Raw genomic sequence first — 14,103 nt, 5'->3', positions numbered from 1 at the left:
CTTGGCATTAGTTTGGGGAGCTAACATGAGTTTCAGCACCATCTACAGATGAGCTGACTGGGGGTTGAACCCTGATACTGCTCTAGACTAGGTTAACCCACTGAGCTAAAGCCTGGGCATTAGTTTGGGGTGCTAACATGAGTTTGTGGCAGAATCTAAAGGTGAGCTGGGTGACTGGCTCTGAGCCCAGAAATAGTTCAACTCATTTTGACATGTTTATGTCCTGGGATTAACTGGGTGGTCTGTGTGGTGGTCTGTATAGTGGTCTGTGTAGTGGTCTGTGTAGTGGTAGTCTGTGTGGTGGTAGTCTGTGTAGTGGTAGTCTGTGTAGTGGTGGTCTGTATAGTGGTAGTCTGTGTAGTGGTAGTCTGTGTAGTGGTCTGTGTGGTGGTAGTCTGTGTAGTGGTCTGTGTGGTGGTAGTCTGTGTAGTGGTGGTCTGTGTAGTGGTCTGTGTGGTGGTAGTCTGTGTAGTGGTCTGTGTGGTGGTAGTCTGTGTAGTGGTCTGTGTGGTGGTAGTCTGTGTAGTGGTCTGTGTAGTGGTAGTCTGTGTAGTTGTCTGTGTGGTGGTAGTCCGTGTAGTGGTGGTCTGTGTAGTGGTAGTCTGTGTAGTGGTGGTCTGTGTAGTGGTAGTCTGTGTAGTTGTCTGTGTGGTGGTAGTCCGTGTAGTGGTGGTCTGTGTGGTGGTAGTCTGCGTAGTGGTGGTCTGTGTGGTGGTGGTCTGTGTGGTGGTAGTCTGTGTAGTGGTCTGTGTAGTGGTGGTCTGTGTGGTGGTAGTCTGTGTAGTGGTGGTCTGTGTAGTGGTAGTCTGTGTAGTGGTAGTCTGTGTAGTGGTAGTCTGTGTAGTGGTAGTCTGTGTAGTGGTCTGTGTGGTGGTAGTCTGTGTAGTGGTCTGTGTGGTGGTCTGTGTGGTGGTGGTCTGTGTAGTGGTCTGTGTGGTGGTAGTCTGTGTAGTGGTCTGTGTGGTGGTAGTCTGTGTAGTGGTCTGTGTCGTTGTCTGTGTAGTGGTGGTCGGTGTCGTGGTGGTCTGTGTAGTGGTGGTCTGTGTGGTGGTGGTCTGTGCAGTGGTCTGTGTAGTGGTGGTCTGTGTGTAGTGGTGGTCTGTGTAGTGGTCTGTGTAGTGGTGGTCTGTGTGGTAGTCTGTGTAGTGATCTGTGTAGTAGTCTGTGTAGTGGTGGTCTGTGTAGTGGCCTGTGTAGTGGTGGTCTGTGTAGTGGTCTGTGTGGTAGTCTGTGTAGTGGTAGTCTGTGTGGTGGTCTGTGTAGTGGTCTGTGTAGTAGTCTGTGTGGTGGTCTGTGTAGTGGTCTGTGTGGTAGTCTGTGTAGTGGTATGTGTGGTAGTCTGTGTAGTGGTCTGTCTGTGTGGTAGTCTGTGTGGTAGTCTGTGTAGTGGTGGTCTGTGTAGTGGTCTGTGTAGTGGTGGTCTGTGTAGTGGTCTGTCTAGTGGTAGTCTGTGTGGTGGTCTGTGTAGTGGTCTGTGTAGTAGTCTGTGTGGTGTTCTCTGTAGTGGTCTGTGTAGTGGTCTGTGTAGTAGTCTGTGTGGTAGTCTGTGTAGTGGTCTGTGTGGTAGTCTGTGTAGTGGTATGTGTGGTAGTCTGTGTAGTAGTCTGTGTAGTGGTCTGTCTGTGTGGTAGTCTGTGTAGTGGTCTGTGTGGTGGTCTGTGTAGTAGTCTGTGTAGTGGTCTGTGTAGTAGTCTGTGTGGTAGTCTGTGTAATGGTCTGTGTGGTAGTCTGTGTGGTGGTCTGTGTGGTAGTCTGTGTGGTAGTCTGTGTGGTAGTCTGTGTATTGGTCTGTGTGGTAGTCTGTGTAGTGGTCTGCGTGGTAGTCTGTGTAGTTGTCTTTGTTGTGTTCTGTGTGATAGTCTGTGTAGTGGGCTGTATGGTAGTCTGTGTAGTAGTCTGTGTGGTAGTCTGTGTGGTGGTCTGTGTGGTAGTCTATGTAGTAGTCTGTGTGGTAGTCTGTGTATTGGTCTGTGTGGTAGTCTGTGTAGTGGTCTGCGTGGTAGTCTGTGTAGTGGTCTTTGTTGTGTTCTGTGTGATAGTCTGTGTAGTGGTCTGTGTGGTAGTCTGTGTGTTAGTCTGTGTAGTGGTCTGTGTGGTAGTCTGTGTGTTAGTCTGTGTATTGGTCTGTGTGGTGGTCTGTGTAGTGGTCTGCGTGGTAGTCTGTGTAGTGGCCTTTGTGTTCTGTGTGATAGTCTGTGTAGTGGTCTTTGTTGTGTTCTGTGTAGTGGTCTGTGTGGTAGTCTGTGTGGTAGTCTGTGTAGTGTTCTGTGTGGTGGTCTGTGTAGTGGTCTGTGTAGTGGTCTGTGTCGTGGTCTGTGTAGTGGTCTGTGTAGTGGTCTGTGTGGTAGTCTGTGTAGTGGTCTGTGTGGTAGTCTGTGTATTGGTCTGTGTAGTGGTCTGTGTAGTGGTCTTTGTTGTGTTCTGTGTGGTAGTCTGTGTATTGGTCTGTGTATTGGTCTGTGTAGTGGTCTGTGTTGTGGTCTGTGTGGTGGTCTGTGTGGTGGTCTGTGTGGTGGTATGTGTGGTGGTCTGTGTGGTAGTCTTTGTGGTGGTCTGTGTGGTAGTCTGTGTGGTGGTCTGTGTAGTGGTATGTGTGGTGGTCTGTGTAGTGGTCTGTGTGGTGGTCTGTGTGGTGGTCTGTGTAGTGGTCTGTGTAGTGGTCTGTGTAGTGGTCTGTGTAGTGGTATGTGTGGTGGTATGTGTGGTGGTCTGTGTGGTAGTCTGTGTGGTGGTCTGTGTGGTGGTATGTGTGGTAGTCTGTGTGGTGGTCTGTGTAGTGGTATGTGTGGTGGTCTGTGTAGTGGTCTGTGTAGTGGTCTGTGTAGTGGTCTGTGTGGTGGTATGTGTGGTGGTATGTGTGGTAGTCTGTGTGGTGGTCTGTGTAGTGGTATGTGTGGTAGTCTGTGTAGTGGCCTTTGTGTTCTGTGTGATAGTCTGTGTAGTGGTCTTTGTTGTGTTCTGTGTAGTGGTCTGTGTGGTAGTCTGTGTGGTAGTCTGTGTAGTGTTCTGTGTGGTGGTCTGTGTAGTGGTCTGTGTAGTGGTCTGTGTCGTGGTCTGTGTAGTGGTCTGTGTCGTGGTCTGTGTAGTGGTCTGTGTGGTAGTCTGTGTAGTGGTCTGTGTGGTAGTCTGTGTATTGGTCTGTGTAGTGGTCTGTGTAGTGGTCTTTGTTGTGTTCTGTGTGGTAGTCTGTGTATTGGTCTGTGTATTGGTCTGTGTAGTGGTCTGTGTTGTGGTCTGTGTGGTGGTCTGTGTGGTGGTCTGTGTGGTGGTATGTGTGGTGGTCTGTGTGGTAGTCTTTGTGGTGGTCTGTGTGGTAGTCTGTGTGGTGGTCTGTGTAGTGGTATGTGTGGTGGTCTGTGTAGTGGTCTGTGTGGTGGTCTGTGTGGTGGTCTGTGTAGTGGTCTGTGTAGTGGTCTGTGTAGTGGTCTGTGTAGTGGTATGTGTGGTGGTATGTGTGGTGGTCTGTGTGGTAGTCTGTGTGGTGGTCTGTGTGGTGGTATGTGTGGTAGTCTGTGTGGTGGTCTGTGTAGTGGTATGTGTGGTGGTCTGTGTAGTGGTCTGTGTAGTGGTCTGTGTAGTGGTCTGTGTGGTGGTATGTGTGGTGGTATGTGTGGTAGTCTGTGTGGTGGTCTGTGTAGTGGTATGTGTGGTAGTATGTGTAGTGGTCTGTGTGGTGGTCTGTGTAGTGGTCTGTGTGGTGGTATGTGTGGTGGTCTGTGTGGTGGTCTGTGTAGTGGTCTGTGTGGTGGTCTGGTCTATTGGTTTTGTCATCCATTTCCTACTTGATTATCATCCGTCCTCTTTTCTGCTTCCCTTGTCTTTCTAATCTACTGCCATATGTCATCTCTCCTCCTCGGTCATCTCTCCTCCTCCTCGGTCATCTCTCCTCCTCCTCGGTCATCTCTCCTCCTCCTCGGTCATCTCTCCTCTTCCTCGATCATCTCTCCTCCTCCTCGGTCATCTCTCCTCCTCCTCGGTCATCTCTCCTCCTCCTCGGTCATCTCTCCATTCCTACCTCTCCTCATACAGTAATGCTAAAGTCAATGGCCGTGTGTATCTGATTATGAATAGGTGGGTAACTGCCTGCTTTCTGTTCCCTCCCTCCCAACATCATCCTTCCCTCGCTCCCACATTCCCTCCCTCCCTCCCTCCATCATCCCTCCCACGCTCCCTCCCTCCATCATCCCTTTCGCCTTCCCAGATTCCCTCCCTCCCTCATCATCCCTCCATCATCCCTCCATCCCTCCCATGTTCCCTCCCTCCCTCCATCATCCCTCCCTCCCTCCATCATCCTTCTCTCCCTCCCAAGTTCCCTCCCTCAATCATCCCTCCCTCCCACGTTCCCTCCGTCCACCATCCCTCTCTCCCTCCCACGTTCCCTCCCTCCCTCCATCATCCTTCCCTCCCTCCCACGTTCCCTCCGTCCACCATCCCTCTCTCCCTCTCACGTTTCCCTCCCTCCATCCTCATCCCCACTATTAGTTTTATTTACCTTCCTCTTCCTCAGTCAACTTCTCCTCTCCATCATCTCTTCTTCTCTCATCCTCTATACCTCCAGCCCCCTAGCATCTGAATAGCCCTGTCCTACAGCCCTGTCCAACAGCCCTGTCCCACAGCCCTGTCTTTCCCTGCCCTGGTACCTACCTTCCCTCTGAAGCGGTTTGGTCCTACAGCCCTTTCCTATAGCCCTGTCCTACAGCCTTGTCCTACAGCCCTTTCCTATAGCCCTGTCCTACAGCCTTGTCCTACAGCCCTGTCCCACAGCCCTGTCCCACAGCCCTGTCCCACAGCCCTGTCCCACAGCCCTGTCCCATAGCCCTGTCCTACAGACCTTTCCCACAGCCCTGTCCTACAGCCTTGTCCCACAGCCCTATCTACAGTCTTTCCCTGTTGGTACACACAAAAACCACCGTTAATCTCAAAGACAACCTACTCTACCTGTAAAACCACTGTTAACCTCAAAGCCAACCTACTCTACCTGTAAAACCACTGTTAACCTCAAAGCCAACCTACTCTACCTGTAAAACCACTGTTAACCTCAAAGCCAACCTACTCTCCTAAAAAAACACTATTAACTTCAAAGCCAATCTACTCTCCTAAAAAAAACACTGTTAACCTCAGAGCCAACCTACTCTACCTGAAAAACCACTGTTAACCTCCAAGCCAACCTACTCTACCTGAAAAACCACTGTTAACCTCCAAGCCAACCTACTCTACCTGAAAAATGACTGTTAATCTCAAAGCCAACCTACTCTACCTGAAAAAAACACTGTTAAACCTCTAAGCCAACCTACTCTAAAACCACTGTTAACCTCCATGCAAGTAAAACCACTGTTAACCTCCATGCAAGTTCTCCAGCTGCACCGTCGAGAGCATCTTGACTGGCTGCATCACCGCCTGGTATGGCAACTGCACCACCCTTGATCGCAAAGCGCCCTGGTATTCTGGCCTTGTGATTGTTAACCTGTTTAAATGTTTTTCTCACATCGGTCATGGAGAGTGAGGTAACAGTCATCTGAAAATAACAGGAGCCCTCACGCAAGGCACAGTGTTATATTCCACGAATCAAGCATAAAAGGCATTTAGCTCGTTTGGGAGTTCTGCGTCACTGGGCAGCTCACGGCCGGGTCTTTTGCAATCTGTTATTGTCTGAAAGCCTTGCCTCATATTTTATTTTCTACTCTCCTGAAAATTAGTATTAAAACACTCCATGACTCGCCCTTCTCTTGTAGAACGTTCCTCTTCAAAAACCAAATCCTTTCCTTGAAACTGTTCCCCTGGTCTTCTGTGGCCTGTAGTAGCATGTTAGCACCAACCTAATGATCTGTGACCTACACTGTGTCTGTCAATCAACTGTTTGTTGACAATCTCTTTGCTTTCTCTCTCTCTCCTGTGTTTATCGTTCTCTCTCTGTAACATTGTTGTTGTCTGAGCAGCATCAAGGAAAAATGTTTTCCTCCACAGAGCAAGTAAGTCTGAATCTCCAATGAGAAATTAAATGCTTGCCCTGACCTGCAAGCCAACGCTGACCTCTAATCTCCGATACTATGACACATTGCCTGAGACTGAGGGAGATAGAGTTGCTTCCCAAGTGGCTCCCTATACTATATTAGCGCACTACAATAGACCAGGGCCCATAGGGGTAGTGCACTACAATAGACCAGAGCCCATAGGGGTAGTGCACTACAATAGACCAGGGCCCATAGGGTAGTGCACTACAATAGACCAGGGCCCATAGGGGTAGTGCACTACAATAGACCAGGGCCCATAGGGTAGTGCACTACAATAGACCAGGGCCCATAGGGGTAGTGCACTACTTCAGACCAGGGCCCATAGGGATAGGGCACTACTTTAGACCAGGGCCCATAGGGGTAGGGCACTACTTTAGACCAGGGCCCACATAGTGCTCTGGTGAAACGTAGTGCAGTGTGTCAGGGGTAGGGTGCCATTTCATGTGCAGCCCAGGTGTCTCCCTCTCTTCTCTCCTATTACCATTGATCTATATTGAGAGAAGAAGAAACTGAAGTATGCCAGAGTGTAAAACTGACTTTCATTTTGAAGTATGCCAGAGTGTAAAACTGACTTTTATTTTGAAGTATGCCAGAGTGTAAAACTGACTTTCATTTTGAAGTATGCCAGAGTGTAAAACTGACTTTCATTTTTTAAGTATGCCAGAGTGTAAAACTGACTTTTATTTTGAAGTATGCCAGAGTGTAAAACTGACTTTCATTTTTTAAGTATGCCAGAGTGTAAAACTTACTTTTATTTTGAAGTATGCCAGAGTGTAAAACTGACTTTTACTTTGAAGTATGCCAGAGTGTAAAACTGACTTTTATTTTGAAGTATGCCAGAGTGTAAAACTGACTTTTATTTTTGAAGTATGCCAGAGTGTAAAACTGACTTTTATTTTGAAGTATGACAGGAATGTGCTTATTGCTTTATATTGAACACGATGCTGTTTAATTCTGCTCTGCTGTTTGTGGCCATGTACACACGGCTGTTACTCCCATCCTAACATCTGCTTGATACTGTGTGTGTGTGTGTGTGTGTGTGTGTGTGTGTGTGTGTGTGTGTGTGTGTGTGTGTGTGTGTGTGTGTGTGTGTGTGTGTGTGTGTGTGTGTGTGTGTGTGTGTGTGTGTGTGTGTGTGTGTGTGTGTGTGTGTGTGTCGTTGTGAATCTAAACACCGTCTCCCGCCCCAGATTGGTACACCAGGATGGAAGCCTGGCTGACATCACCATGCTCTATTCAGGAGAAGGAGTGATACGGGAGGAGGACGAGAAGGAGAGAAACCTGATGAAGGAGAAGAATGGAGGGATGAAGCAGAAAGGAGGACTCTGTCAGTCTATAGACCCGTGTCGGTCGTTCAACAAGTCTTTTGAGTCCAAATCCAGTTCAGGGCCGGGGAAGAGTGGCGACTGTAGTGTGGGAACTGAGCCAGAGCCCTCCACAGAACACACTACCTCAGGTATACAGAACACACTACCTCAGGTATATAGAACACACTACCTCAGGTATACAGAACACACTACCTCAGGTATACAGAACACACTACCTCAGGTATACAGAACACACTACCTCAGGTATACAGAACACACTACCTCAGGTATACAGAACACACTACCTCAGGTATACAGAACACACTACCTCCGGTATACAGAACACAGAACATAGAATGTAGAACACACTACCTCAGGTATACAGAACACAGAACATAGAATGTAGAACACACTACCTCAGGTATACAGAACACAGAACATAGAATGTAGAACACACTACCTCAGGTATACAGAACACAGAACATAGAATGTAGAACACACTACCTCAGGTATACAGAACACACTACCTCAGGTATACAGAACACACTACCTCAGGTATACAGAACACACTACCTCAGGTATACAGAACACACTACCTCAGGTATACAGAACACACTACCTTAGGTATACAGAACACACTACCTCAGGTATACAGAACACACTACCTCAGGTATACAGAACACACTACCTCAGGTATACAGCACACACTACCGTAGGTATACAGAACACACTACCTCAGGTATACAGCACACACTACCTCAGGTATACAGAACACACTACCTCAGGTATACAGAACACACTACCTTAGGTATACAGAACACACTACCTCAGGTATACAGCACACACTACCTCAGGTATACAGAACACAGACAATATAGAACACACTACCTCAGGTATACAGAACACACTACCTCAGGTATACAGAACACACTACCTCAGGTATACAGAACACAGAGAATATAGAACAGACTACCTCAGGAACACAGAACAGAGAATATAGAACAGACTACCTCAGGTACACAGAAAATAGAATATAGAACAGACTACCTCAGGTATACAGAACACACTACCTCAGGTATACAGAACACACTACCTCAGGTATACAGAACACACTACCTCAGGTATACAGAACACAGAGAATATAGAACAGACTACCTCAGGTATACAGAACACACTACCTCAGGTATACAGAACACACTACCTCAGGTATACAGAACACACTACCTCAGGTATACAGAACACACTACCTCAGGTATACAGAACACACTACCTCAGGTATACAGAACACACTACCTCAGGTATACAGAACACAGAGAATATAGAACAGACTACCTCAGGAACACAGAACAGAGAATATAGAACAGACTACCTCAGGTACACAGAAAATAGAATATAGAACAGACTACCTCAGGTACACAGAACATGGAAAATAGAATATAGAACAGACTACCTCAGGAACACAGAACAGAGAATATAGAACAGACTACCTCAGGTACACAGAAAATAGAATATAGAACAGACTACCTCAGGTACACAGAAAATAGAATATAGAACAGACTATCTCAGGTACACAGAACAGAGAATATAGAACAGACTACCTCAGGTACACAGAAAATAGAATATAGAACAGACTACCTCAGGTACACAGAACATGGAACATATAATATAGAACAGACTACCTCAGGAACACAGAACATAGAACATAGAACAGACTACCTCAGGTACACAGAACATAGAACATAGAATATAGAGTACCTCAGGAACACAGAACATGTTCTTTCTCATGCCATACATGTTGACCAGATCTTACAGTTGCCAAAGGTAGTCTGCTATATGGGGTCATTTCTGATTAGCCTTCAGCCTTTACTATAATGGATTAGGTGTATTTGGAGACAGCGCCACTATGTTCTGTTCAATATATAAACATGGGTGCTTCCTGGACTGACTGACTGGCTGTCTGGCGGACCGGCTGACTGACTGGCCAGCTGGCTGGCCGACTGACTAATTGACTGGCAAACTCTCCTTCCAGACTCATATCAAACATCTCCAATCGAAAATCAAATCAAGAGTCGGCTTTCTATTCCGCAACAAAGCCTCCTTCACTCACGCTGCCAAGCTTACCCTAGTAAAACTGACTATCCTACCGATCCTCGACTTCGGCGATGTCATCTACAAAATGGCTTCCAACACTCTACTCAGCAAACTGGATGCAGTTTATCACGGTGCCATCCGTTTTGTCACTAAAGCACCTTATACCACCCACCACTGCGACTTTTATGCTCTAGTCGGCTGGCCCTCACTACATATTCGTCGCCAGACCCACTGGCTCCAGGTCATCTACAAGTCCATGCTAGGTAAAGCTCCGCCTTATCTCAGTTCACTGGTCACGATGGCAACACCCATCCGTAGCACGCGCTCCAGCAGGTGTATCTCACTGATCATCCCTAAAGCCAACACATCATTTGGCCGCCTTTCGTTCCAGTACTCTGCTGCCTGTGACTGGAACGAATTGCAAAAATCGCTGAAGTTGGAGACTTTTATCTCCCTCACCAACTTCAAACATCAGCTATCCGAGCAGCTAACCGATCGCTGCAGCTGTACATAGTCTATAGGAAAATAGCCCACCCATTTTCACCTACCTCATTCCCATACTGTTTTTATACTGTTTTTATTTATTTATTTTTCTGCTCTTTTGCACACCAATATCTCTACCTGTACATGACCATCTGATCATTTATCACTCCAGTGTTAATCTGCAAAACTGTATTATTCGCCTACCTTCTCATGCCTTTTGCACACATTGTATATAGACTGCCCATTTTTTTTCTACTGTGTTATTGACTTGTTAATTGTTTATTCCATGTGTAACTCTGTGTTGTCTGTTCACACTGCTATGCTTTATCTTGGCCAGGTCGCAGTTGCAAATGAGAACTTGTTCTCAACTAGCCTACCTGGTTAAATAAAGGTGAAATAAAAAAATATAAAAAAATCTGTCCCAGACCTGCTGTTTTCAACTCTCTAGAGACAGCAGGAGCGGTAGAGATACTCTGAGTGATCGGCTATAAAAAACCAACTGACATTTACAGGTGCTGACCTGTTGCACCCTCGACAACTACTGTGATTATTATTATTTGACCATGCTGGTCATTTATGAACATTTGAACATCTTGGCCATGTTCTGTTATAATCTCCACCCGGCACAGCCAGAAGAGGACTGGCCACCCCACATAGCCTGGTTCCTCTCTAGGTTTCTTCCTAGGTTTTGGCCTTTCTAGGGAGTTTTTCCTAGCCACCGTGCTTCTACACCTGCATTTCTTGCTGTTTGGGGGTTTTATAAATACATTTGATTTGAATTTGATTTGATTGACTGACTGGCTGACTATTGGCTGACTGATTGGTTGACTGACTGGCTGACTGATTGCTTCATGTCTCATCCTGTTCCTGTCAGACCTAAAGAATAAGTGGCCCCTGGTGGTGGACCATCTGACTGGCTGACTATTGGCTGACTGACTGACTGACTGGCTGACTGATTGCTTCCTGTCTCATCCTGTTCCTGTCAGACCTAAAGAATAAGTGGCCCCTGGTGGTGGACCGTCTGACTGACTGGCTGACTGACTGGCTGGCTGACTGATTGCTTCCTGTCTCGTCCTGTTCCTGTCAGACCTAAAGAATAAGTGGCCCCTGGTGGTGGACCGTCTGACTGACTGACTGGCTGGCTGACTGATTGCTTCCTGTCTCGTCCTGTTCCTGTCAGACCTAAAGAATAAGTGGCCCCTGGTGGTGGACCATCTGACTGGCTGACTATTGGCTGACTGACTGACTGACTGGCTGACTGATTGCTTCCTGTCTCATCCTGTTCCTGTCAGACCTAAAGAATAAGTGGCCCCTGGTGGTGGACCGGACTGACTGGCTGACTGACTGGCTGGCTGACTGATTGCTTCCTGTCTCGTCCCGTTCCTGTCAGACCTAAAGAATAAGTGGCCCCTGGTGGTGGACCGTCTGACTGACTGACTGGCTGACTGATTGCTTCCTGTCTCGTCCTGTTCATGTCAGACCTAATGAATAAGTGGCCCCTGGTGGTGGACCGTCTGACTGACTGGCTGACTGACTGATTGCTTCCTGTCTCGTCCTGTTCCTGTCAGACCTAAAGAATAAGTGGCCCCTGGTGGTGGACCATCTGACTGGCTGACTATTGGCTGACTGACTGACTGACTGGCTGACTGATTGCTTCCTGTCTCATCCTGTTCCTGTCAGACCTAAAGAATAAGTGGCCCCTGGTGGTGGACCGTCTGACTGACTGGCTGACTGACTGGCTGGCTGACTGATTGCTTCCTGTCTCGTCCTGTTCCTGTCAGACCTAAAGAATAAGTGGCCCCTGGTGGTGGACCGTCTGACTGACTGACTGGCTGACTGATTACTTCCTGTCTCGTCCTGTTCCTGTCAGACCTAATGAATAAGTGTCCCCTGGTGGTGGACCGTCTGACTGACTGGCTGACTGATTACTTCCTGTCTCGTCCTGTTCCTGTCAGACCTAATGAATAAGTGGCCCCTGGTGGTGGACCGTCTGACTGACTGGCTGACTGACTGACTGGCTGACTGATTACTTCCTGTCTCGTCCTGTTCCTGTCAGACCTAATGAATAAGTGGCCCCTGGTGGTGGACCGTCTGACTGACTGGCTGACTGATTGCTTCCTGTCTCGTCCTGTTCCTGTCAGACCTAATGAATAAGTGGCCCCTGGTGATGGACCGTCTGACTGACTGACTGACTGGCTGACTGATTACTTCCTGTCTCGTCCTGTTCCTGTCAGACCTAATGAATAATTGGCCCCTGGTGGTGGACCGTCTGACTGACTGGCTGACTGACTGACTGGCTGACTGATTACTTCCTGTCTCGTCCTGTTCCTGTCAGACCTAATGAATAAGTGGCCCCTGGTGGTGGACCGTCTGACTGACTGGCTGACTGACTGACTGGCTGACTGATTACTTCCTGTCTCGTCCTGTTCCTGTCAGACCTAATGAATAAGTGGCCCCTGGTGATGGACCGTCTGACTGACTGACTGACTGGCTGACTGATTGCTTCCTGTCTCGTCCTGTTCCTGTCAGACCTAATGAATAAGTGGCCCCTGGTGGTGGACCGTCTGACTGACTGGCTGACTGATTACTTCCTGTCTCGTCCTGTTCCTGTCAGACCTAATGAATAAGTGGCCCCTGGTGGTGGACCGTCTGACTGACTGGCTGACTGATTGCTTCCTGTCTCGTCCTGTTCCTGTCAGACCTAATGAATAAGTGGCCCCTGGTGGTGGACCGTCTGACTGACTGGCTGACTGATTGCTTCCTGTCTCGTCCTGTTCCTGTCAGACCTAATGAATAAGTGGCCCCTGGTGATGGACCGTCTGACTGACTGACTGACTGACTGGCTGACTGATTGCTTCCTGTCTCGTCCTGTTCCTGTCAGACCTAAAGAATAAGTGGCCCCTGGTGGTGGACCGTCTGACTGACTGACTGACTGGCTGACTGATTGCTTCCTGTCTCGTCCTGTTCCTGTCAGACCTAAAGAATAAGTGGCCCCTGGTGATGGACCGTCTGACTGACTGACTGGCTGACTGACTGACTGACTGACTGACTGACTGAATGACTGACAGATTGCTTCCTGTCTCGTCCTGTTCCTGTCAGACCTAATGAATAAGTGGCCCCTGGTGGTGGACTGTCTGACTGACTGACTGACTGACTGAGTGACTGACTGATTGCTTCCTGTCTCGTCCTGTTCCTGTCAGACCTAATGAATAAGTGGCCCCTGGTGGTGGACCGTCTGACTGTGCTGTTCCTCAAGTTCCTGGAATATTTCCACAAGCTGCAGCTCTTCATCTGGTGGCTCCTAGAGATGCACATCGTCAAGATCGTCTCCTCGTGCATCATACTGGTCTCTGTCAAGGAGGTAACACTGTTACTATTTTGTTGATTCATTTATCCTTTAGTTAACCCGGAAGTCCCTGTAGATGAGAAACTATTTTTTGTTTCCAGAGGAAAACCTGGCCTATTGGAGCAACATACAGTCAGGTGTTAAAAAGTGACATTTCCTGCATGTCACAAGACTGTGTTCGCTCACTGAGCTGAAGCCTAGGTAATCCTGGAGGTTGATGTGTTATGTCTCTGGCAGGTGTCCTTGTTCAACTACGTGTTCCTGGCGTGCTGGGCCTTCGCTCTAACTGTTTCTCCTCTCTGGCAGGTGTCCTTGTTCAACTACGTGTTCCTGGCGTGCTGGGCCTTCGCTCTAACTGTTTCTCCTCTCTGGCAGGTGTCCTTGTTCAACTACGTGTTCCTCGCGTGCTGGGCCTTCGCTCTACCCTTCGGTCAGTTCAGACCCCTGGCCTCCAGTATCTGTACAGTCTGGACCTGTGTTATCATCGTCTGTAAGATGTCGTACCAGCTGGAATCTATACAACCTGCCTCTTACTCCAAGAACTGCTCCATGGTGAGTAGGGTGGGTTGGTGGGTCGGTGGGTCGGTGGGTGTGTTGGTGGGTTGGCCGGTGGGTCGGTGGGTCGGTGGGTCGGTGGGTCAGTAAGTCGGTGGGTGGGTTGGTCGGTGGGTGGGTAGGTCGGTGGGTCGGTGGGTTGGTCGGTGGGTCGGTGGGTGGGTGGGTGGGTTGGTTGGTGGGTGAGTGAGTGAGTGGGTTGGTGAATCGGTGGGACAGTAGGTCGGTGGGTGGGTTGGTTGGTGGATGAGTGAGTGGGTTGGTTGGTTGGTTGGGTGGGTGGGTGGGTGGGTGGGTGGGTGGGTCGGTG

General features: G+C 48.5%; 1 protein-coding gene across 1 annotated transcript in view; it reads left to right on the top strand.

Annotated features, from left to right (window-relative positions):
* LOC124040701 (piezo-type mechanosensitive ion channel component 2-like) overlaps nucleotides 1–14,103 on the top strand; it is a 202,099-nt gene that overhangs the window by 65,454 nt on the left and 122,542 nt on the right. The window contains exons 17-20 of the mRNA XM_046357776.1: nucleotides 4,030–4,071; nucleotides 7,202–7,467; nucleotides 13,093–13,253; nucleotides 13,614–13,790. Coding sequence (XP_046213732.1) covers nucleotides 4,030–4,071; nucleotides 7,202–7,467; nucleotides 13,093–13,253; nucleotides 13,614–13,790 — 646 coding nt within the window. The remainder of the gene's footprint in view (nucleotides 1–4,029; nucleotides 4,072–7,201; nucleotides 7,468–13,092; nucleotides 13,254–13,613; nucleotides 13,791–14,103) is intronic.

The sequence above is a fragment of the Oncorhynchus gorbuscha genome, linkage group LG08 (genome assembly GCF_021184085.1).
Source record: "Oncorhynchus gorbuscha isolate QuinsamMale2020 ecotype Even-year linkage group LG08, OgorEven_v1.0, whole genome shotgun sequence".
Lineage (NCBI taxonomy): Eukaryota > Metazoa > Chordata > Actinopteri > Salmoniformes > Salmonidae > Oncorhynchus > Oncorhynchus gorbuscha.
Note: the sequence above shows the minus strand (reverse complement) of the source record. Positions and strands in the feature narration are given on the sequence as shown.